Genomic DNA, 19,817 nt, shown 5'->3' with positions numbered 1-19,817 from the left:
CCTATAGAGCCCAGAAAATGATGGCTTCTGGTGATAATTGAAAGGCATCTTGTGGCGCACAGTTGTCCTTTTAAAGTCTGCTACTTGAGGGATGCACATTATTTTTTAACTGGATAAGCAATACCTGCAGGAATTAAATGTTATACACCTACTTTGTGCTGATGTGCTAAGAGCCCTAATATAGGAATAAATCCCTCTATCTCTCTAATGGAGAATTGTCTATTTGGGTAGACAGCGCCAGTACTGAGTGTGTCTACTTGTAGACTAATCCCTCTCAGTTGTCTTACTAGCAGAACTATCAGTTCCACTCTGGATTTACATGAACAATGCCATTGATTTCTAATAGTGAGATACATGAGTTTTGTGGATACAGGATGTTTTTGGGAGCAAAGTCTGTATACCCACATTTAGCATACAGAAATAGACACATCTTTCTGTCCTCGCTACTGGATAAAGCACTACTCTCTATACATCTATAGGTTGTTGTGCTACTGTGCCCCAACGAAACACTCAGGCCAAACACCAGCCAGCTCCTCTGTACAATCTGTCTGAAGGCAACGCAGTTCAATAACAAACACTGGTGGGAAATGAATCAAATAAGTATTTATAATTATTTTGATGAACAATATAGAATTTCAGCAGCAGTTTCAATACAGTAAGAGGTAAAAAAAACAAAAACTGGTTAAATCCGTGATTTAACCAATTTGTCTAGACGATAGGTTTTATCCATTTTTCAGTGTTTGGGAGCAAATGGTTGATTGTCATTTGCACTCATCCATTACCAGATTTTCATTTCAAACAGCCAGATCTGGCAGATTATTGTACAGTGTATGCTCAGCTTTAGGCTTAGGCACTAAGGAAGGGTTAGGTTGCAGGATGGGAGGGTTATAGTTAGGCACTAGGTGGAGAGTTATGCTGCGGGATGTAAAGGTTAGGGTTAGGATTAGGCACTAGGAAGAGGGTTAGGGGTGTTACTCAATGCTGGGCGACAGCCAGACTTTACCATTATGTGACCACTGGGTCTAGAAGATAATACTGGAGATCTGATACCAGATAAATGAGTGCTGAGCTAGGAAACAGTTTTGTCGACTTTCATCTGTGTCAAAATGATGACTGTCAACATGCTGCATGGCTGCATTACTGCCATGTCGGCATTCTCATGTCATCAAAATATACCAAACACATTAAATCAGGTTGTTTAGATTCACTCGTCAATTCCTCTTGTCATATCCAGAAGTAATCAACAAAACCGCTTGCTGAGATTTTGTTTCGTAGTTTTTTTAAATAGCTAAATTTAGTGGGTTAATGACAGTGGTATAGGACTCTTGCCACATATTCTGCCCATTTGTGTAAACCAATGACCATAATGAAGGAAATGCTGCCCCCTGCAGGTATACAGAGTAGAGCCTTACTGTATGTATTATATAGCTTGTAATCATTAACTGGGGAAGCTACCGCCTACTACACCATCACTAATAATGCCCTCTCAAGGAAATAATAAATGCTTACAATAAATAGGCGTCTAGTCTCCAAGTTTTTCAAACTGGTGTCAGACTGGATAGAAATCATTAAAGATGATGTCTATGAACTGCATTGAAGCTGACCTTAGTTAAGTATATATTTTGATATTATCTTATAACCTTGTGCTGTGTGTGTTTTCCCTAATTACATGTTGTTTGCACTGTTATAAGTATCCTACTAGGAACACTAATAAAGAGGAAAACAGCCAAAATCTCACTTTTTCTTATTTGTTCATATATTTATTTTTTTATGCACTTGTTCTCCCATGTATAAGAATACAAAATGGGCGGGATTCAATCCTTTCACCCCTTTCCACACCCGTTCTATTTCTGCCCTCAGGGGCGTGGTATCAGTATTTCGGAGTAGCGAGGCACCCAACCCTTTACACAGCTAAACCTAATTACTATGGGCGCAATATTCGCGATAACGGAGATCAATTTAGAAAGGAAATTGGGCGTGATATATCACTTGAATCCCACCCAATGTGTGTACTTTACTGAAGGTGTGAACCAGTTATGAGGTGTAAAAAAAGTATATAAAAGGATAGAAAATATTTTTCTTTGTCATAGACTACATACCAGGGGTAAGACAAAACTACAGAGACATCAACGAAAAGATGATTTTATCTAATAAGGTAAAGGACCACCGTTGGCATGCAAGACGTCCTGAATTCTCCATGGAATGGACCAATATAAGTCACGGGTGGTCAACAGTGGAATCTTAAACCATTCTTCATGAAAAACTTGTTCAAGTTCCCAGAGCGCTGTTAGAGGGTGATAACGTGATCAAACCCTGTTCTCCAAAGCCAACCCCAGGGTATGATATTGAGGTCCGGCGATTGGGGGGGAAGAGGGGGGGGACGACGACAAGAAGGAAGTTGAGACACCTTGTCTGCATGCTCAAAAAAACATGATTGGACGACACAAGCTGTATGAATCAGTGCCTGATCATTTTGGTACCACGCATCATCTGCCGGAAACAATGTCTGCACCATGGGATGGTCGGCCGAAATGTCTACATAGTCTTTGGCAGTGACTGAACCATGAATGGCAATAATGGGGCTATCAGAATACCATAATATGGCTGACCAAATAATCACTGACCCTCCACAATGCTTCACTCTTGCACAAGACAGTCCCGATCGTACACTTAGCTTAGTGTTCTCCACACGTAAACTGGCCCTGCAGTAGGGAACAGGGTGAAGGATGATTCACCCGACCAGATGACTGTCTTTCATGCTTGGTAGTCCATGATTTATGAGTGTTATACCACTCTCTCTGCTTCTTAGCATTTGCCGGGTTTACCAGTGGTGTGGTAACTGCAGCTCGCCCATGAATATCGTACTTAATGAGTACTTGTAGACACAAGGGGGTAAATTTACTAAGATTCGTATTTTCCCGTTTCAGGTCAAAGTTCAATCACGAATGACATCGAAAGTGTAAAACTGCAACTTTTTGAATTTATTACGACTAATTTACTAAGCTGCCGTATTTTGCCTTTTCGGGTTTTCCGATGTCGATGTAATTCGTTTTTTTTTTCAGTTTTTTACGGCAGTGATTAGCAAAACACTGCCGACTTTTTAAAAATGAATCTCGGCCGGATCTGTGTGATCCGTGCTGGGGTTCATTTTTTTTTTAAATTAAACAGTGTAAAATCATAAAAAAAATTGCGTGGGGTCCCCCCTCCTAAGCATAACCAGCCTCGGGCTCTTTGAGCCGATCCTGGTTGCAGAAATATGGGGAAAAAAATGACAGGGGTTCCCCCATATTTAAGCAACCAGCATCGGGCTCTGCGCCTGGTCCTGGTTCCAAAAATACGGGGGACAAAAAGAGTAGGGGTCCCCCGTATTTTTAAAACCAGCACCGGGCTCCACTAGCTGGACAGATAATGCCACAGCCGGGGGTCACTTTTATATAGTGCCCTGCGGCCGTGGCATCAAAAATCCAACTAGTCACCCCTGGCCGGGGTACCCTGTGGGAGTGGGGACCCCTTCAATCAAGGGGTCCCCCCCCCCCCAGCCACCCAAGGGCCAGGGGTGAAGCCCGAGGCTGTCCCACCCCATCCAATGGGCTGCGGATGGGGGGGCTGATAGCCTTTTGTGATAATGAAAAGATATTGTTTTTAGTAGCAGTACTACAAGGCCCAGCAAGCCTCCCCCGCATGCTGGTACTTGGAGAACCACAAGTACCAGCATGCGGCGGAAAAAACGGGCCCGCTGGTACCTGTAGTACTATTACTAAAAAAATACCCCAAAAAAGACAAGACACACACACCGTGAAAGTAAAGATTTATTACATACATGCACACAAACATACATACATACTTACCTTATGTTCACACGAGGGTCTGTCCTCTTCTCCAGTAGAATCCAAGGGGTACCTGTTGAATAAATTCTACTCACCAGATCCCGGGTCCCAGGGTCCTCGGCGCAACCATTTGTAATCCAGGTACTTGAATAAAATAACAAAACGGAGAGCCGAGCCACGAACTGAAAGGGGCCCCATGTTTTCACATTGGACTCCTTTCCCCGAATGCCAGAAACCCACTCTGACTGATGTCTAAGTGGGTTTCTTCAGCCAATCAGGGAGCGCTACGTTGTAGCACCCTCCTGATCGGCTGTGTGCTCCTGTACTGAGTGACAGGCGGCACACGGCAGTGTTACAATGTAGCGCCTATGCGCTCCATTGTAACCAATGGTGGGAACTTTCTGCTCAGCGGTGACGTCACTTTAGGTCAACCGCAGGGCAGAAAGTTCCCACCATTGGTTACAATGGAGCGCATAGGCGCTACATTGTAACACTGCCGTGTGCCGCCTGTCACTCAGTACAGGAGCACACAGCCGATCAGGAGAGTGCTACAACGTGGCGCTCCCTGATTGGCTGAAGAAACCCACTTAGACAGAAGTCAGAGTGGGTTTCTGGCATTCGGGGAAAGGAGTCCCATGTGAAAACATGGGGCCCCTTTCAGTTCGTGGCTCGGCTTTCCGTTTTGTTATTTTATTCAAGTACCTGGATTACAAATGGTTGCCCCGAGGACCCTGGGACCCGGGATCTGGTGAGTAGAATTTATTCAACAGGTACCCCTTGGATTCTACTGGAGAAGAGGACAGACCCTCGTGTGAACATAAGGTAAGTATGTATGTATGTTTGTGTGCATGTATGTAATAAATCTTTACTTTCACGGTGTGTGTGTGTCTTGTCTTTTTTTGGGTATTTTTTTAGTAATAGTACTACAGGTACCAGCGGGCCCGTTTTTCCGCCGCATGCTGGTACTTGTGGTTCTCCAAGTACCAGCATGCGGGGGAGGCTTGCTGGGCCTTGTAGTACTGCTACTAAAAACAATATCTTTTTATTATCACAAAAGGCTATCAGCCCCCCCATCCGCAGCCCATTGGATGGGGGGACACAGCCTCGGGCTTCACCCCTGGCCCTTGGGTGGCTGGGGGGGGGGGACCCCTTGATTGAAGGGGTCCCCACTCCCCCAGGGTACCCCGGCCAGGGGTGACTAGTTGGATTTTTGATGCCACGGCCGCAGGGCACTATATAAAAGTGACCCCCGGCTGTGGCATTATCTGTCCAGCTAGTGGAGCCCGGTGCTGGTTTTAAAAATACGGGGGACCCCTACTCTTTTTGTCCCCCGTATTTTTGGAACCAGGACCAGGCGCAGAGCCCGATGCTGGTTGCTTAAATATGGGGGAACCCCTGTCATTTTTTCCCCCATATTTCTGCAACCAGGATCGGCTCAAAGAGCCCGAGGCTGGTTATGCTTAGGAGGGGGGACCCCACGCAATTTTTTTTGAGAAAATAATCACTTTCCCACCCCTTCCCACTGATATACATGCACGGATCTCATGGATCCGTGCATGCCTATCCAATCACGAATAAAAAAAGCAGGTCTGTTTTTTTTAAGCACTTTTTTACAAGTTGTAATTTTTCACGGCAGTGTTTTGTTTTTTTTTGCTTTGCACTTCTTAGTAAATGACCGAGATTCATACTTAAACAGCCGCGTTTTGACCGATGGTGTATTCATTTGTATTTTTTTTGTTGGACTTCCATAAAATTACGAATGCCCTCATCACTGCCGTGATTATTGCTTAGTAAATTACCGAGATGACACTTTGATGAAAAAACGGCATCTCGGTCAAAATCGGGACCTTAGTAAATTTACCCCAGGGTGTGGAACATGGGAATTCAGCTCAGCAGTCACTTTTAAAGTGGCTGTCTTCTCATTCTTTGCCACAACCATCCTCAATGCCCTTCTGTCTCTGGCACTCAGTTTACACTTTCGTCCATGCTGGTGTTTAGCTGATTTTTTAGGAAATGGTATATGTCGTCATTACCTTTGATACAGGTCCTTGTGATATCTCAAATAAACTGGCCACTGTGTTCGCAGACGTACCCAACTAGGCGTCACCAACAATTTGCCCTCTCTGAAAGTCTGTAAGCTCAGACATGATTCAGATTCACTAACGCCTGCACATAACAATGTCGACAGAGCAACTGAGACCTCTAACCTCCGACAGGTTTTCCCTCATACGGTAAACACAAACTACTGCGGCGCCACGTCCGGTTTGATGTAAAAAACACACGTCTAGTTTATGCATACCATCAGCGTGCTGTTTCCATATTTCTGTCTAACCCCTGTATAAGGTATGCAGTCACTATATCAACATTCAGGATGTTGACATGATCTGAATGTCAACAGTGAACATGCCGGCATTCAGAATGTTGACATGGACATAAGGTCAACATGGTTATGCCAACATTGTAAATGTCAACAGTCACAATATCAACATTACAGGATTAAGCTTATGTTGTGGTTAGGGTTAGGCTGCCGTTAGGGCTCTAACAATGGAAAAATGTTATGTTGAAATGCCAACATGCATGATGTCGACATGATTGTCAACATTGTGCACACGACAAGTCACCATAACGTCCATGTCGACATTCTGAGTGTCAACATAACATACCACACCCACTTACAGTATTTCTTTGCTGTTAGCATACTACTATTTATTTCAGAGATGAGAACCCTCAGTCATAGAAACCTGAGGTAATTTGGTGGAAATCGGACATATTACATAACCATTCTGATTCTTCTCCTGTGTATCTATCTGATTTGTCTTCTGCACAAATTCCGGTGGTGCTCCATAACTATAGTACATTGGGGACTTGCAGCACCTTCAGAGTATGTATGTATGTATGTATGTATGTATGTATGTATGTATGTATGTGTATATATATATATATATATATATATTTATATTCTAGATACAGAAACAAAAGGAGGGGTCTCACATAGTGCAAATCACTTTTATTTAAAACTAGTGATGTGCACCGGACATTTTTCGGGTTTTGTGTTTTGGTTTTGGATTCGGTTCCGCGGCCGTGTTTTGGATTCGGACGCGTTTTGGCAAAACCTCCCTGAAAATTTATTGTCGGATTCGGGTGTTTTTTTTACAAAAAACCCTCAAAAACAGCTTAAATCATAGAATTTGGGGGTCATTTTGATCCCATGGTATTATTAACCTCAATAACCATAATTTCCACTCATTTTCAGTCTATTCTGAACACCTCACACCTCACAATATTATTTTTAGTCCTAAAATTTGCACCGAGGTCGCTGGATGACTAAGCTAAGCGACCCAAGTGGCCGACACAAACACCTGGCTCATCTAGGAGTGGCACTGCAGTGTCAGACAGGATGGCAGATTTAAAAAATAGTCCCCAAACAGCACATGATGCAAAGAAAAAAAGAGGTGCAATGAGGTAGCTGTGTGACTAAGCTAAGCGACCCAAGTGGCCGACAAAAACACCTGGCCCATCTAGGAGTGGCACTGCAGTGTCAGACAGGATGGCACTTCAAAAAAATAGTCCCCAAACAGCACATGATGCAAAGAAAAAAAGAGGTGCACCAAGGTCGCTGGATGGCTAAGCTAAGCGACACAAGTGGCCGACACAAACACCTGGCCCATCTAGGAGTGGCACTGCAGTGTCAGGCAGGATGGCACTTCAAAAAAATAGTCCCCAAACAGCACATGATGCAAATAAAAATGAAAGAAAAAAGATGTGCAAGATGGAATTGTCCTTGGGCCCTCCCACCCACCCTTATGTTGTATAAACAGGACATGCACACTTTAACAAACCCATCATTTCAGCGACAGGGTCTGCCACACAACTGTGACTGAAATGACTGGTTGGTTTGGGCCCCCACCAAAAAAGAAGCAATCAATCTCTCCTTGCACAAACTGGCTCTACAGAGGCAAGATGTCCACCTCCTCCTCATCGTCCGATTCCTCACCCCTTTCACTGTGTACATCCCCCTCCTCACAGATTATTAATTCGTCCCCACTGGAATCCACCATCTCAGGTCCCTGTGTACTTTCTGGAGGCAATTGCTGTTGAATGTCTCCACGGAGGAATTGATTATAATTAATTTTGATGAACATCATCTTCTCCACATTTTCTGGAAGTAACCTCGTACGCCGATTGCTGACAAGGTGAGCGGCTGCACTAAACACTCTATCGGAGTACACACTGGAGGGTGGGCAACTTAGGTAAAATAAAGCCAGTTTCTGCAAGGGCCACCAAATTGCCTCTTTTTCCTGCCAGTATACGTACGGACTGTCTGACGTGCCTACTTGGATGCGGTCACTCATATAATCCTCCACCATTCTTTCAATGGTGAGAGAATCATATGCAGTGACAGTAGACGACATGTCAGTAATCGTTGGCAGGTCCTTCAGTCCGGACCAGATGTCAGCACTCGCTCCAGACTGCCCTGCATCACCGCCAGTGGGTGGGCTCGGAATTCTTAGCCTTTTCCTCGCACCCCCAGTTGCGGGAGAATGTGAAGGAGGAGCTGTTGACGGGTCACGTTCCGCTTGACTTGACAATTTTCTCACCAGCAGGTCTTTGAACCTCTGCAGACTTGTGTCTGCCGGAAAGAGAGATACAACGTAGGTTTTAAATCTAGGATCGAGCACGTGGCCAAAATGTAGTGCTCTGATTTCAACAGATTGACCACCCGTGAATCCTGGTTAAGCGAATTAAGGGCTCCATCCACAAGTCCCACATGCCTAGCGGAATCGCTCTGTTTTAGCTCCTCCTTCTATGTCTCCAGCTTCTTCTGCAAAAGCCTGATGAGGGGAATGACCTGACTCAGGCTGGCAGTGTCTGAACTGACTTCACGTGTGGCAAGTTCAAAGGGTTGCAGAACCTTGCACAACGTTGAAATCATTCTCCACTGCGCTTGAGTCAGGTGCATTCCCCCTCCTTTGCCTATATCGTAGGCAGATGTATAGGCTTGAATGGCCTTTTGCTGCTCCTCCATCCTCTGAAGCATATAGAGGGTTGAATTCCACCTCGTTACCACTCCTTGCTTCAGATGATGGCAGGGCAGGTTCAGGACTGTTTGCTGGTGCTCCAGTCTTCGGCACGCGGTGGCTGAATGTCGAAAGTGGCCCGTAATTCTTTGGGCCACCGACAGCATCTCTTGCACGCCCCTGTCGTTTTTTTAAATAATTCTGCACCACTAAATTCAATGTATGTACAAAACATGGGACGTGCTGGAATTTGCCCACATGTAATGCACGCACAATATTGGTGGCGTTGTCCGATGTCACAAATCCCCAGGAGAGTCCAATTGGGGTAAGCCATTCTGCGATGATGTTCCTCAGTTTCCGTAAGAGGTTGTCAGCTGTGTGCCTCTTCTGGAAAGCGGTGATACAAAGCGTAGCCTGCCTAGGAACGAGTTGGCGTTTGCGATATGCTGCTACTGGTGCCGCCGCTGCTGTTCTTGCTGCGGGAGGCAATACATCTACCCAGTGGGCTGTCAGAGTCATATAGTCTTGAGTCTGCCCTGCTCCACTTGTCCACATGTCCGTGGTTAAGTGGACATTGGGTACAACTGCATTTTTTAGGACACTGGTGACTCTTTTTCTGAGGTCTGTGTACATTTTCGGTATCGCCTGCCTAGAGAAATGGAACCTAGATGGTATTTGGTACCGGGGACACAGTACCTCAATCAAGTCTGTAGTTGCCTGTGAATTAACGGTTTCTCACCGCCCAGGCTGCCAAGGCCTGAGTTATCCGCTTTGCAGCAGGATGACTGCTGTTATATTTCATCTTCCTCGCAAAGGACTGTTGGACAGTCAATTGCTTACTGGAAGTAGTACAAGTGGTCCTCCGACTTCCCCTCTGGGATGACGATCGACTCCCAGCAGCAACAACAGCAGAGCCAGCAGCAGTAGGCGTTACACTCAAGGATGCATCGGAGGAATCCCAAGCAGGAGAGGACTCGTCAGACTTGACAGTGACATGGCCTGCAGTACTATTGGCTTTCCTGTGTAAGGAGGAAATTGACACTGAGGGAGTTGGTGGTGTGGTTTGCAGGAGCTTGGTTACAAGAGGAAGGGATTTAGTGGTCAGTGGACTGCTTCCGCTGTCATCCAAAGTTTTTGAACTTGTCACTGACTTATGGTGAATGCGCTGCAGGTGACGTATAAGGGAGGATGTTCCGAGGTGGTTAATGTCCTTACCCCTACTTATTACAGTTTGACAAAGGCAACACACGGCTTGACACCTGTTGTCCGCATTTGTGTTAAAATAATTCCACACCGAAGAGGTGATTTTTTTTTTAATTTGTCCAGGCATGTCAATGGCTATATACGTCCCACGGACAACAGGTGTCTCCCCGGGTGCCTGACTTAAACAAACCACCTTACCATCAGAATCCTCCTTGTCAATTTCCTCCTCAGCGCCAGCAACACCCATATCCTCATCCTGGTGTACTTCAACAGTGACATCTTCAATTTGACTATCAGGAACTGGACTGCGGGTGCTCCTTCCAGCACTTGCAGGGGGCGTGCAAATGGTGGAAGGCGCCACCTCTTCCCGTCCAGTGTTGGGAAGGTCAGGCATCGCAGCTGACACAATTGGACTCTCCTTGGGGATTTGTGATTTAGAAGAACGCACAGTTCTTTGCTGTGCTTTTGCCAGCTTAAGTATTTCATTTTTCTAGCGAGAGGATGAGTGCTTCCATCCTCATGTGAAGCTGAACCACTAGCCATGAACATAGGCCAGGGCCTCAGCCGTTCCTTGCCACTCCGTGTCGTAAATGGCATATTGGCAAGTTTACGCTTCTCCTCAGACGCTTTTAATTTTGATTTTTGGGTCATTTTACTGAACTTTTGTGTTTTGGATTTTACATGCTCTCTACTATGACATTGGGCATCGGCCTTGGCAGACGACGTTGATGGCATTTCATCGTCTCGGCCATGACTAGTGGCAGCAGCTTCAGCACGAGGTGGAAGTGGATCTTGATCTTTCCCTATTTTACCCTCCACATTTTTGTTCTCCATTTTTTAATGTATGGAATTATATGCCAGTATCAATAGCAATGGCCTACTACTATATATACTGTGCAAAACTGAAATGCACAACAGGTATGGATGGATAGTATACTTGACGACACAGAGGTAGGTAGAGCAGTGGCCTACTGTACCGTACTGCTATATATTATATACTGGTGGTCAGCAAACTGTGCAAAACTGAAATGCACCACAGGTATGGATGGATAGTATACTTGACGACACAGAGGTAGGTAGAGCAGTGGCCTACTGTACCGTACTGCTATATATTATATACTGGTGGTCAGCAAACTGTGCAAAACTGAAATGCACCACAGGTATGGATGGATAGTATACTTGACGACACAGAGGTAGGTAGAGCAGTGGCCTACTGTACCGTACTGCTATATATTATATACTGGTGGTCAGCAAACTGTGCAAAACTGAAATGCACCACAGGTATGGATGGATAGTATACTTGACGACACTGAGGTAGGTAGAGCAGTGGCCTACTGTACCGTACTGCTATATATTATATACTGGTGGTCAGCAAACTGTGCAAAACTGAAATGCACCACAGGTATGGATGGATAGTATACTTGACGACACAGAGGTAGGTAGAGCAGTGGCCTACTGTACCGTACTGCTATATATTATATACTGGTGGTCAGCAAACTGTGCAAAACTGAAATGCACCACAGGTATGGATGGATAGTATAGTTGACGACACAGAGGTAGGTAGAGCAGTGGCCTACTGTACCGTACTGCTATATTTTATATACTGGTGGTCAGCAAACTGTGCAAAACTGAAATGCACCACAGGTATGGATGGATAGTATACTTGACGACACAGAGGTAGGTAGAGCAGTGGCCTACCGTACTGCTATATATTATATACTGGTGGTCAGCAAACTGTGCAAAACTGAAATGCACCACAGGTATGGATGGATAGTATACTTGACGACACAGAGGTAGGTAGAGCAGTGGCCTTCTGTACCGTACTCCAATATATTATATACTGGTGGTCAGCAAAATTATGCACTGTACTCCTACTATATACTACAATGTAGCACAGATATGGAGTGTTTTTCAGGCAGAGAACGTATAATACTGGTGGTCACTGGTCAGCAAAACTCTGCACTGTACTCCTCCTATATAATACTGCTGGTTCCCAGTCCCCACAATAAAGCAGTGTGAGCACAGATATATGCAGCACACTGAGCACAGATATGGAGCGTTTTTCAGGCAGAGAACGTATAATACTGGTGGTCACTGGTCAGCAAAACTCTGCACTGTACTCCTCCTATAATACTGCTGGTCCCCAGAATAAAGATATTTGCAGCCCCATGAAAGTTCTGAAACAAAGTGAGAGGACGCCAGCCACGTCCTCTCACTATCATTTCCAATGCACGAGTGAAAAATGGCGGCGACGCGCGGCTCCTTATATAGAATCTGAATCTCGCGAGAATCCGACAGCGGGATGATGACGTTCGGGCGCGCTCGGGTTAACCGAGCAATACTGGAGTATCCGAGTATGCCTCGGACCCGTGTAAAATGGGTGAAGTTCGGGGGGGGTTCGGATTTCGAGGAACCGAACCCGCTCATCACTATTTAAAAGAGGTAAAATCCCTTTAACAGAGGATCCACATTAACACATAGGATCACTGTGACATAGAATCCACCGGTCTGTGCCTTCTGCCTGTGTTGGTGTCCCGACGAGCCGCGGCGTTGTCCTCTAAGCCGCTGGCGCGGTGTGAGGTCCCGGTTCCCAGTGCAGCACAGCTCTTACCGGCAGGGAGAGATTGGAGCATTTACTCTGTATACATCACGTGGTAACCAGTCCACACGGGTGAGAACCTCGGTACGAGTCTCATTCATCAATGTGGATTCTATGTCACAGTGATCCTATATGTTAATGTGGATCCTCTGTAAAAGGGATTTTACCTGTTTTAAATAAAAGTGATTTGCACTACAGTATGTGTGCCCCCTCCTTTTGTATCTGTATCTAGAGTCAGGAGTGGTTCTTGGTGCGGGCAAGCAGTGCCTGCGCCCGGGGGACTGCGGCCTGGGGGCGTGGCCGCAGTCACCCTGCAGGCACCGCCGCTTGCCCACACCCCTGGCTGCAGCAGACGCCGTGGGCTGTGTGGGCGTCCGCTGCAGCCGGCGCCAGCGACAGACACTAGAGGTCAGCGCACCTATACCCCATTTTGTTGACATATATATATATATATATATATATATATATATATATATAATCATCATAATGTTCACAGCAGCACAAATTATTTTCAATAGATAATGAATCTGATCTTGTGGCCAAATCAGCATTTGTCTTTTATCTAGCACAGTTAATAAAATAACAGCTAGAAACTTATTGGTTGCTATAGGCCACTTCTACACGCTATCTCTCTTGAAGGATTGAAACATCTTCCCTTGGGTGTCCTAGTAGCACATATAAGTGATGCCAGGTTCCTGTCAAAATGATGAGGAAGACTGTGGTGTAATAAGCACTACTACGGAAAACAAATGATTAAAAACTACAATTGTATTTAAAAGAAATCAGAAAATGGATTTAATAATAATAATAATAATAATAATAATACTACAGGTTGAGTCTCCCTTATCCAAAATGCTTGGGACCAGAGGTATTTTGGATATCGGATTTTTCCGTATTTTGGAATAATTGCATACCATAATGAGATATCATGGTGTTGGGACCTAAATCTAAGCACAGAATGCATTTATGTTACATATACACCTTATACACACAGCCTGAAGATCATTTTAGCCAATATTTTTTATAACTTTGTATATTAATCAATGTGTGTGTACATTCACACAATTCATTTATGTTTCATATACACCTTATACACATAGCCTGAAGGTCATTTAATACAATATTTTTAATAACTTTGTGTATTAAATAAAGTTTGTGTACATTGAGTCATCAAAAAACCAAGGTTTCACTAACTCACTCTCACTCAAAAAAGTCCGTATTTCGGAATATTCCGTATTTCGGAATATTTGGATATGGGATACTCAACCTGTACTGACATATAAGTGTTTTCATTTGTTGTATATTATATGTCTGCAGAAGTCAAAGATTCCTAAGAACTTTTTCAATAATGAAAATGATGAATAGGTTTGGGTAGTGATTAAATGGTGTGATAAATTCCAGAGAAATCATTCCTTCCTAGCACCAGCAGCTATGAGTAATACTTGTTTCTGGGCCCCTGTGTAGACACAACAGCCATTCATGGCAGCTAACCAGAGTAGGTGCAGGGTCACATCCGATAATTCACCCTCTGACCACAAGTGTATATTGTAGTAAGGAGACAGGGTAATAGTACTTTCACTAGCAGCATGTTGGGAAGTGAAAAATTTGCTGACGTTAAGTCAAAGGATTTTCGCACTGTCCATTAGTTAATATGGTAGCAAAGGCTCCAATACTAGCTTTATGCTGAAAATAAAAAATTATTTTGGAAAATATTACAGAGATTTGTTCTGTACGAGAGGAAAAAGAAATCCTCTAAAATGAGTCCTAAAGTCTTTGAATTCTTTAGTGGCAGTGATGAGTCAGAGTACTGACCCAGCTTGGCATGGAACCATTATAACAAAATATTAATGTGAGGCTTAGCATGACTTAGGCCAGCTGTTTACAGAATAGCTGTCTCTCTTATATGAACTTAGAAAATATGTTCAGGGATCTCCAGAAAAATAAACTCCTATGCTCAAAATTTCTTACTAAGTATTATAAGCATATAATTTAAAAGAAAAAATGTAATAATTATTTCTTTTAAATTATTTCCACAAAAATTAACTAGTTTTGACTAAATACAAAGAGTTATAAGCAAAATTGGTGTTCAATACACAAAATAAACAAATACAGAAAAATAAAAAATTGACACAAACATGCAGGACTGTGTGTTGGCATCATATGTGCTTAGTTTACTACAAGACATCATCATCACCAGCGTGTGCTTGTACCCGCTCTATACTAGGTGCAAATGATACAGTTCCCAGGAGGCATATATGTGCAGGCAGAGGCGTCTTCCAGGAGGTGACACCACCATGCCAGCTCCTCCACATCAACAGGGAGCTGAACTGTGACATTCTTGGGCAGCCAAAAATAACCACCTTAGAATACCACTCAACCAGAGCTTGTATAGGGGTCAGTTTTTTTTATGTCCTTCTGAAGTCTTTCCTTTCATAGGGTTTTATCCCCAAATGTATCGGGAAGAGAAAGAAATAGGTGGAACATGGCGTAAAATCTTCTTTAAAAACAAATATTTATTACAATTACACAAAAAAAACATGAATTGCCCAGATGTTTCATTGGCAACAGTTTTGCTATCAGAGCATGCTAAAACTGTAGCAGGGCGATCTGGCAGGTGTAGTTCAGCATCAGATCTAGGGCCGCATTACTGCCAAACAAGAGCATTTTCAGGTGCTCATCAAGTATGCTTTGTAAATGAGGTAGCCAGATAGCACCTCTCCTTAGTGTTGAATTAAACATATTATATATAGGCTTTATAGGCTAGATGTATGGTAATCAAGAATGTAATTATGAATGTATAACAAATATTTGCTAATCCACATAAACAATAGGAAATGTTACATTTCTTCTGTAATTTCTTTTAACTTAGAAAACTGACCTTGTCCGTCAGGGACCACTCGATTGGCAAGTCCAAACTGATATGCTTCTTGGGCATTAACGGGCCTCCCTGTTAGGATGAGATCTAGTGCTCTGGAAAGCCCAATTAACTGTGGCAATCGCACTGTTCCTCCATCAATCAGTGGAACACCTGTAAGAGCAAACCAGGAATTCCATTATTATATTTTGAGGGTGTAAAAAGGTGATGTATAGAAGAACATGACAAAAATAATGTGTCCAACTAACATATACATAATACTATAAGCCTAACAACCACAGTAAAAAATAAATAAATCATGATTTATACATAGAGATGTCAAAATGGCACCAATGGCATGCTTCTATACAGACTGTCAATATAAAATTGGAAAGGTAATGTCATACAGGTGGAGGCATATAGCTGGAGACCAGGTATGGTCAAAGTCTAACTTCAGCACTTCTCAAAGTTCACATTATCTAAAGCCATGTAATCTTAATGTAATACTAATCTGGAACAGCCAGATGTCTTATCCTACCAGATGTAAGTTATTGCCTGGTAGTGTTAGCAACGTCCTCTGTGACACAGTGTATCATAAATTAATAAATAAATAAATAAATAAATAGAGATTAGTTTGCAAATTGATCTTACACTGCCCCTAAATTCAGTAATGCTCTTCCAGACTTCAAGGCCTACAAATTAATCAAAGTATCAAGTATTCACCTTCAAAACTGGAATCTCATTTGGGCCAGGTTTACCTTCTCTTTCATTAAATTGCATCTTATTTGTTTGTGTCATTCTCAAAGGGAGGCAATCACGAGACCGCCTGTCGGGATTCCTGGCAGTCACAATGCCGACACCAGAATCCCGGCAGGCGTTGAAATGCCGCCGCTGAAATACCGGCGCCACAGACTTTTCTCCCTCTGTGGTTGTCCACGACACCCATAGAGGGAGAATATAACCTGTGGCGAGCGCAGCCCTGCTGCTGGCATACTGGTGGCCAGGATCCCACTGTCGGGATCATAACAGCCGGGATCCCGGCCGCCGGTAAAAAGTATGTAATCCTTCTCAATATATATTGCTATATAATATTTATAAATTAAGGATACTACAAATGTATACTTCTTACAAAAAAGTCACTGTTCAAGTTACGCCACAGCACCAGATACATTGTAATCATTTAAGCACCTTACGTCCTATTGGAGAAAAGCGTATATAAATAATAATGACTAATTCCTTCACATGTGCACGCACCGCGTTATAATGTATAAACATTACCACATCATGGTTAATGTGCATCAGACAATGAAGTGTACCATAAAATGCACACTTTTTACCAGATTTGAGCACTTATTCCAGATTTAAAAAGGTGTACAAATAGATTTAATTATGCACATTAACCCATTCACACATACTATGGATTTGGGCTAAATACACATTGTTCATGCACATGTGAAAGGGTTTTAGCACATGATGTTCAGCTAATAAAATGGGAGCCAAATAAGCACAGTTGGAACAAAAGTATAAATACATTATGTAGAAAGCACGAGTTTGATTTATAGAACTTGTTCATGTAAGCACATTGTTTTCATTAATATTCTAGTTGTATAATGCAAGGCTTAAGCAGAGATTTGAAAAAGGCAAAAGGAATGTTTTGGGTAATGCAAAGCAGCGATGTTGCATCAAAAAATAGGACATTTGTTGAATCTGTTTATTGGGTGTGCAAGGGTGTATCCAGAGATAAATAAGATACATATAAGAAGATTCCAAGATGTGCAAAGCCCTACAAGTTATAACTTAACTTCCTTGTTCCAATACTTTATATAGTCAAAACTCCGGCGTATACTTGAATATGACAGGACAGACTCTGCCTCTCCTCACTGCAGTACACTGATTTACACATATAAAGGCTCATATTTTAAAATGTCACAAAACAGCACAAATGCACTGTAACTCAAACGAGTGCATATAAGCATTGGGCGTAGCTATAGTGGCTACCTTAGCTATGGGGTCCAGAGGTGTATGGGGACTAACCAGGAGGTTATATAGGGCTTAATTCAGATCTGATCACTGTTGTGCGAATTCACAAGGCGGCGATTATCGATCGACTGCGCATGCATACGTATCATAATGCGCAAGTGGGAGGCCAAACTTCGAAAGAATTCATCAATTCTTTTGATCGCTAGGCGTACACAAGGTGATTGACAGGAAGCGGACATTTGGGGGTGGTAACTGGCCGTTTTCTGGGAGTGTCAGGAAAAATTAAGGCGTTCCTAAGCGTTTTCAGGGAGGGTGTGTGATTTCAGACCCGATCAGACTGTTTCTAACACACTGTGAGAGTAAGTCCCGGGCACAGACTGGAAAAAACATTTGATGGCGAGCGAGTTGCGAACGAATTTGCAATTGACCGGCAATTGCAGAGATTTTCGCAAGGCGTACGCAGACTTGCACAAGGCAGGTATTCACTCTCTCTGGGCGGCAACTATCTGATCGCAAACATCTGCAAATTCGCAGAGGAGCGATCAGGTCTGAATTAGGCCCATAGCTGCATAACAATTTCCCGGATATGCCTGCTAAACAATTGGGTCTAACCCATCGCCCAGTCTTAATAGGGTGATATTCCATTATCAGTGAGAGGTGTGTATAGTGGATGTTATAATGGTTAAGGGGGTACTGTAATGTGGCATAATATCAACTCTGTAAAACAATTTTATCCACTCATTGTAACGTGGTATAATGGAAAGCACTGTAATGTTTTGCAATATGAACTGGAGGAGGCACTATAGTATGGCATAATATGAACTGTGGACACCAGGGATGCCAACAGAAATTGTGGGGGCCTAGGCTGACAAAATAGGCAGGCCCCTCCCACCACACACACACACTGCCCCATAGCCACTATAAACTGCCCCATAGACACACACACTGTCCCATAGCCACACACACATACAACTACCTACACCACCCACTCGCAGCTCCAGCCTCACCTTCTGCTCCCCCTGCAGCCTCCACAGTTTACCATTCTGGGTGCTGGTTGCCCTAGATGGAGAGCTTGTGGAACAGAAGCCAATCAGGTGCTGTGGAGCGGCAGTGTCTGATTGGCTGCCAGTCCACGCGCTCCAAATGGCTTGTAACTGGTGCTAATTATTACTGAACCTAATTATTTTTTATATATACTTAAAAATCATGTTTGGAAAAGGTTAAATACCATATCCATTTTATTTTTGATTAAATAAAAGTTATGTTTTAAATTCAATAGTTGAATAAGAGTGCCCCCACAAAGAGGTTACTTCTTTGTTCCCTGATCTCTTTCAAGGAACAACTTTCTCTTGTGGTCTCAGTATAGTACCTGAGTGTGTATATACAGACTTCAGGATTTCCTCCTGCTTTCTATCAGCAGGCTCCTTCAAGGTGGCCGTATCCTGAGACGGCAGTTCCACCTTTTTTGACAAACGTGTGAGCGCCTTATCCACCCTAGGGGATATCTCCCAACGTTACCTATCCTCTGGCGGGAAAGGGTACGCCATCAGTAACTTTTTAGAAATTACCAGTTTCTTATCGGGGGAAACCCACGCTTCTTCACACACTTCATTCAATTCATCTGATGGGGGAACAAAACACTGGCTGCTTTTTCTCCCCAAACATAAAACCCCTTTTTAGTGGTACTTGGGTTAATGTCAGAAATGTGTAACACATTTTTCATTGCCGAAATCATGCAACGGATGCCCCTAGTGGATTGTGTATATGTCTCAACCTCGTCGACACTGGAGTCAGACTCCGTGTCGACATCTGTGTCTGCCATCTGAGGTAGCGGCCGTTTTCGAGCCCCTGATGGCCTTTGAGATGCCTGGGCAGGTGCGGGCTGAGAAGCCGGCTGTCCCATGGCTGTTACGTCATCCAGCCTTTTATGTAAGGAGTTGACACTGTCGGTTAATACCTTCCACATATCCACCCACTCTGGTGTCGGCCCCGCAGGGGGTGACATCACTTTTATCGGCACCTGCTCCGCCTCCACATAAGCCTCCTCATCAAACAAGTCGACACAGCCGTACCGACACACCGCACACACACAGGGAATGCTCTGACTGAGGACAGGTCTGCCAGTAACCAGCAGGCGTCCCAGCCCTGATCCACACTGCTGACTCCCGGCCTCCTCTCTGTGTGGCCCAGGACTGAAGTACCAGCTGTCCCCCCTGATGGCAGCTTTGGTGGACATTGTATATCTCGATGTGAATTGGTGGTACTGAGTGGCATAATGTGTACTGGCAACCCTATTATGTGACATAGGGGTCTGTTTAATAAGCCTTTAGAAAGGA

General features: G+C 43.8%; 1 protein-coding gene across 3 annotated transcripts in view; it reads right to left on the bottom strand.

Moving 5' to 3' along the window:
* LOC134927960 (enoyl-CoA hydratase EchA19-like) overlaps positions 1-19,817 on the bottom strand; it is a 189,001-nt gene that overhangs the window by 39,436 nt on the left and 129,748 nt on the right. For all 3 annotated transcript variants that reach the window (XM_063923116.1, XM_063923117.1, XM_063923118.1), the window contains one exon: positions 15,526-15,675. In XM_063923116.1, the coding sequence (XP_063779186.1) occupies positions 15,526-15,675 (150 nt within the window). The remainder of the gene's footprint in view (positions 1-15,525; positions 15,676-19,817) is intronic.

This window comes from Pseudophryne corroboree, chromosome 5, assembly GCF_028390025.1.
Source record: "Pseudophryne corroboree isolate aPseCor3 chromosome 5, aPseCor3.hap2, whole genome shotgun sequence".
NCBI lineage: Eukaryota > Metazoa > Chordata > Amphibia > Anura > Myobatrachidae > Pseudophryne > Pseudophryne corroboree.
The sequence above is the reverse complement of the archived record's forward strand: the minus strand, read 5'-3'. Positions and strand labels throughout refer to the sequence as shown.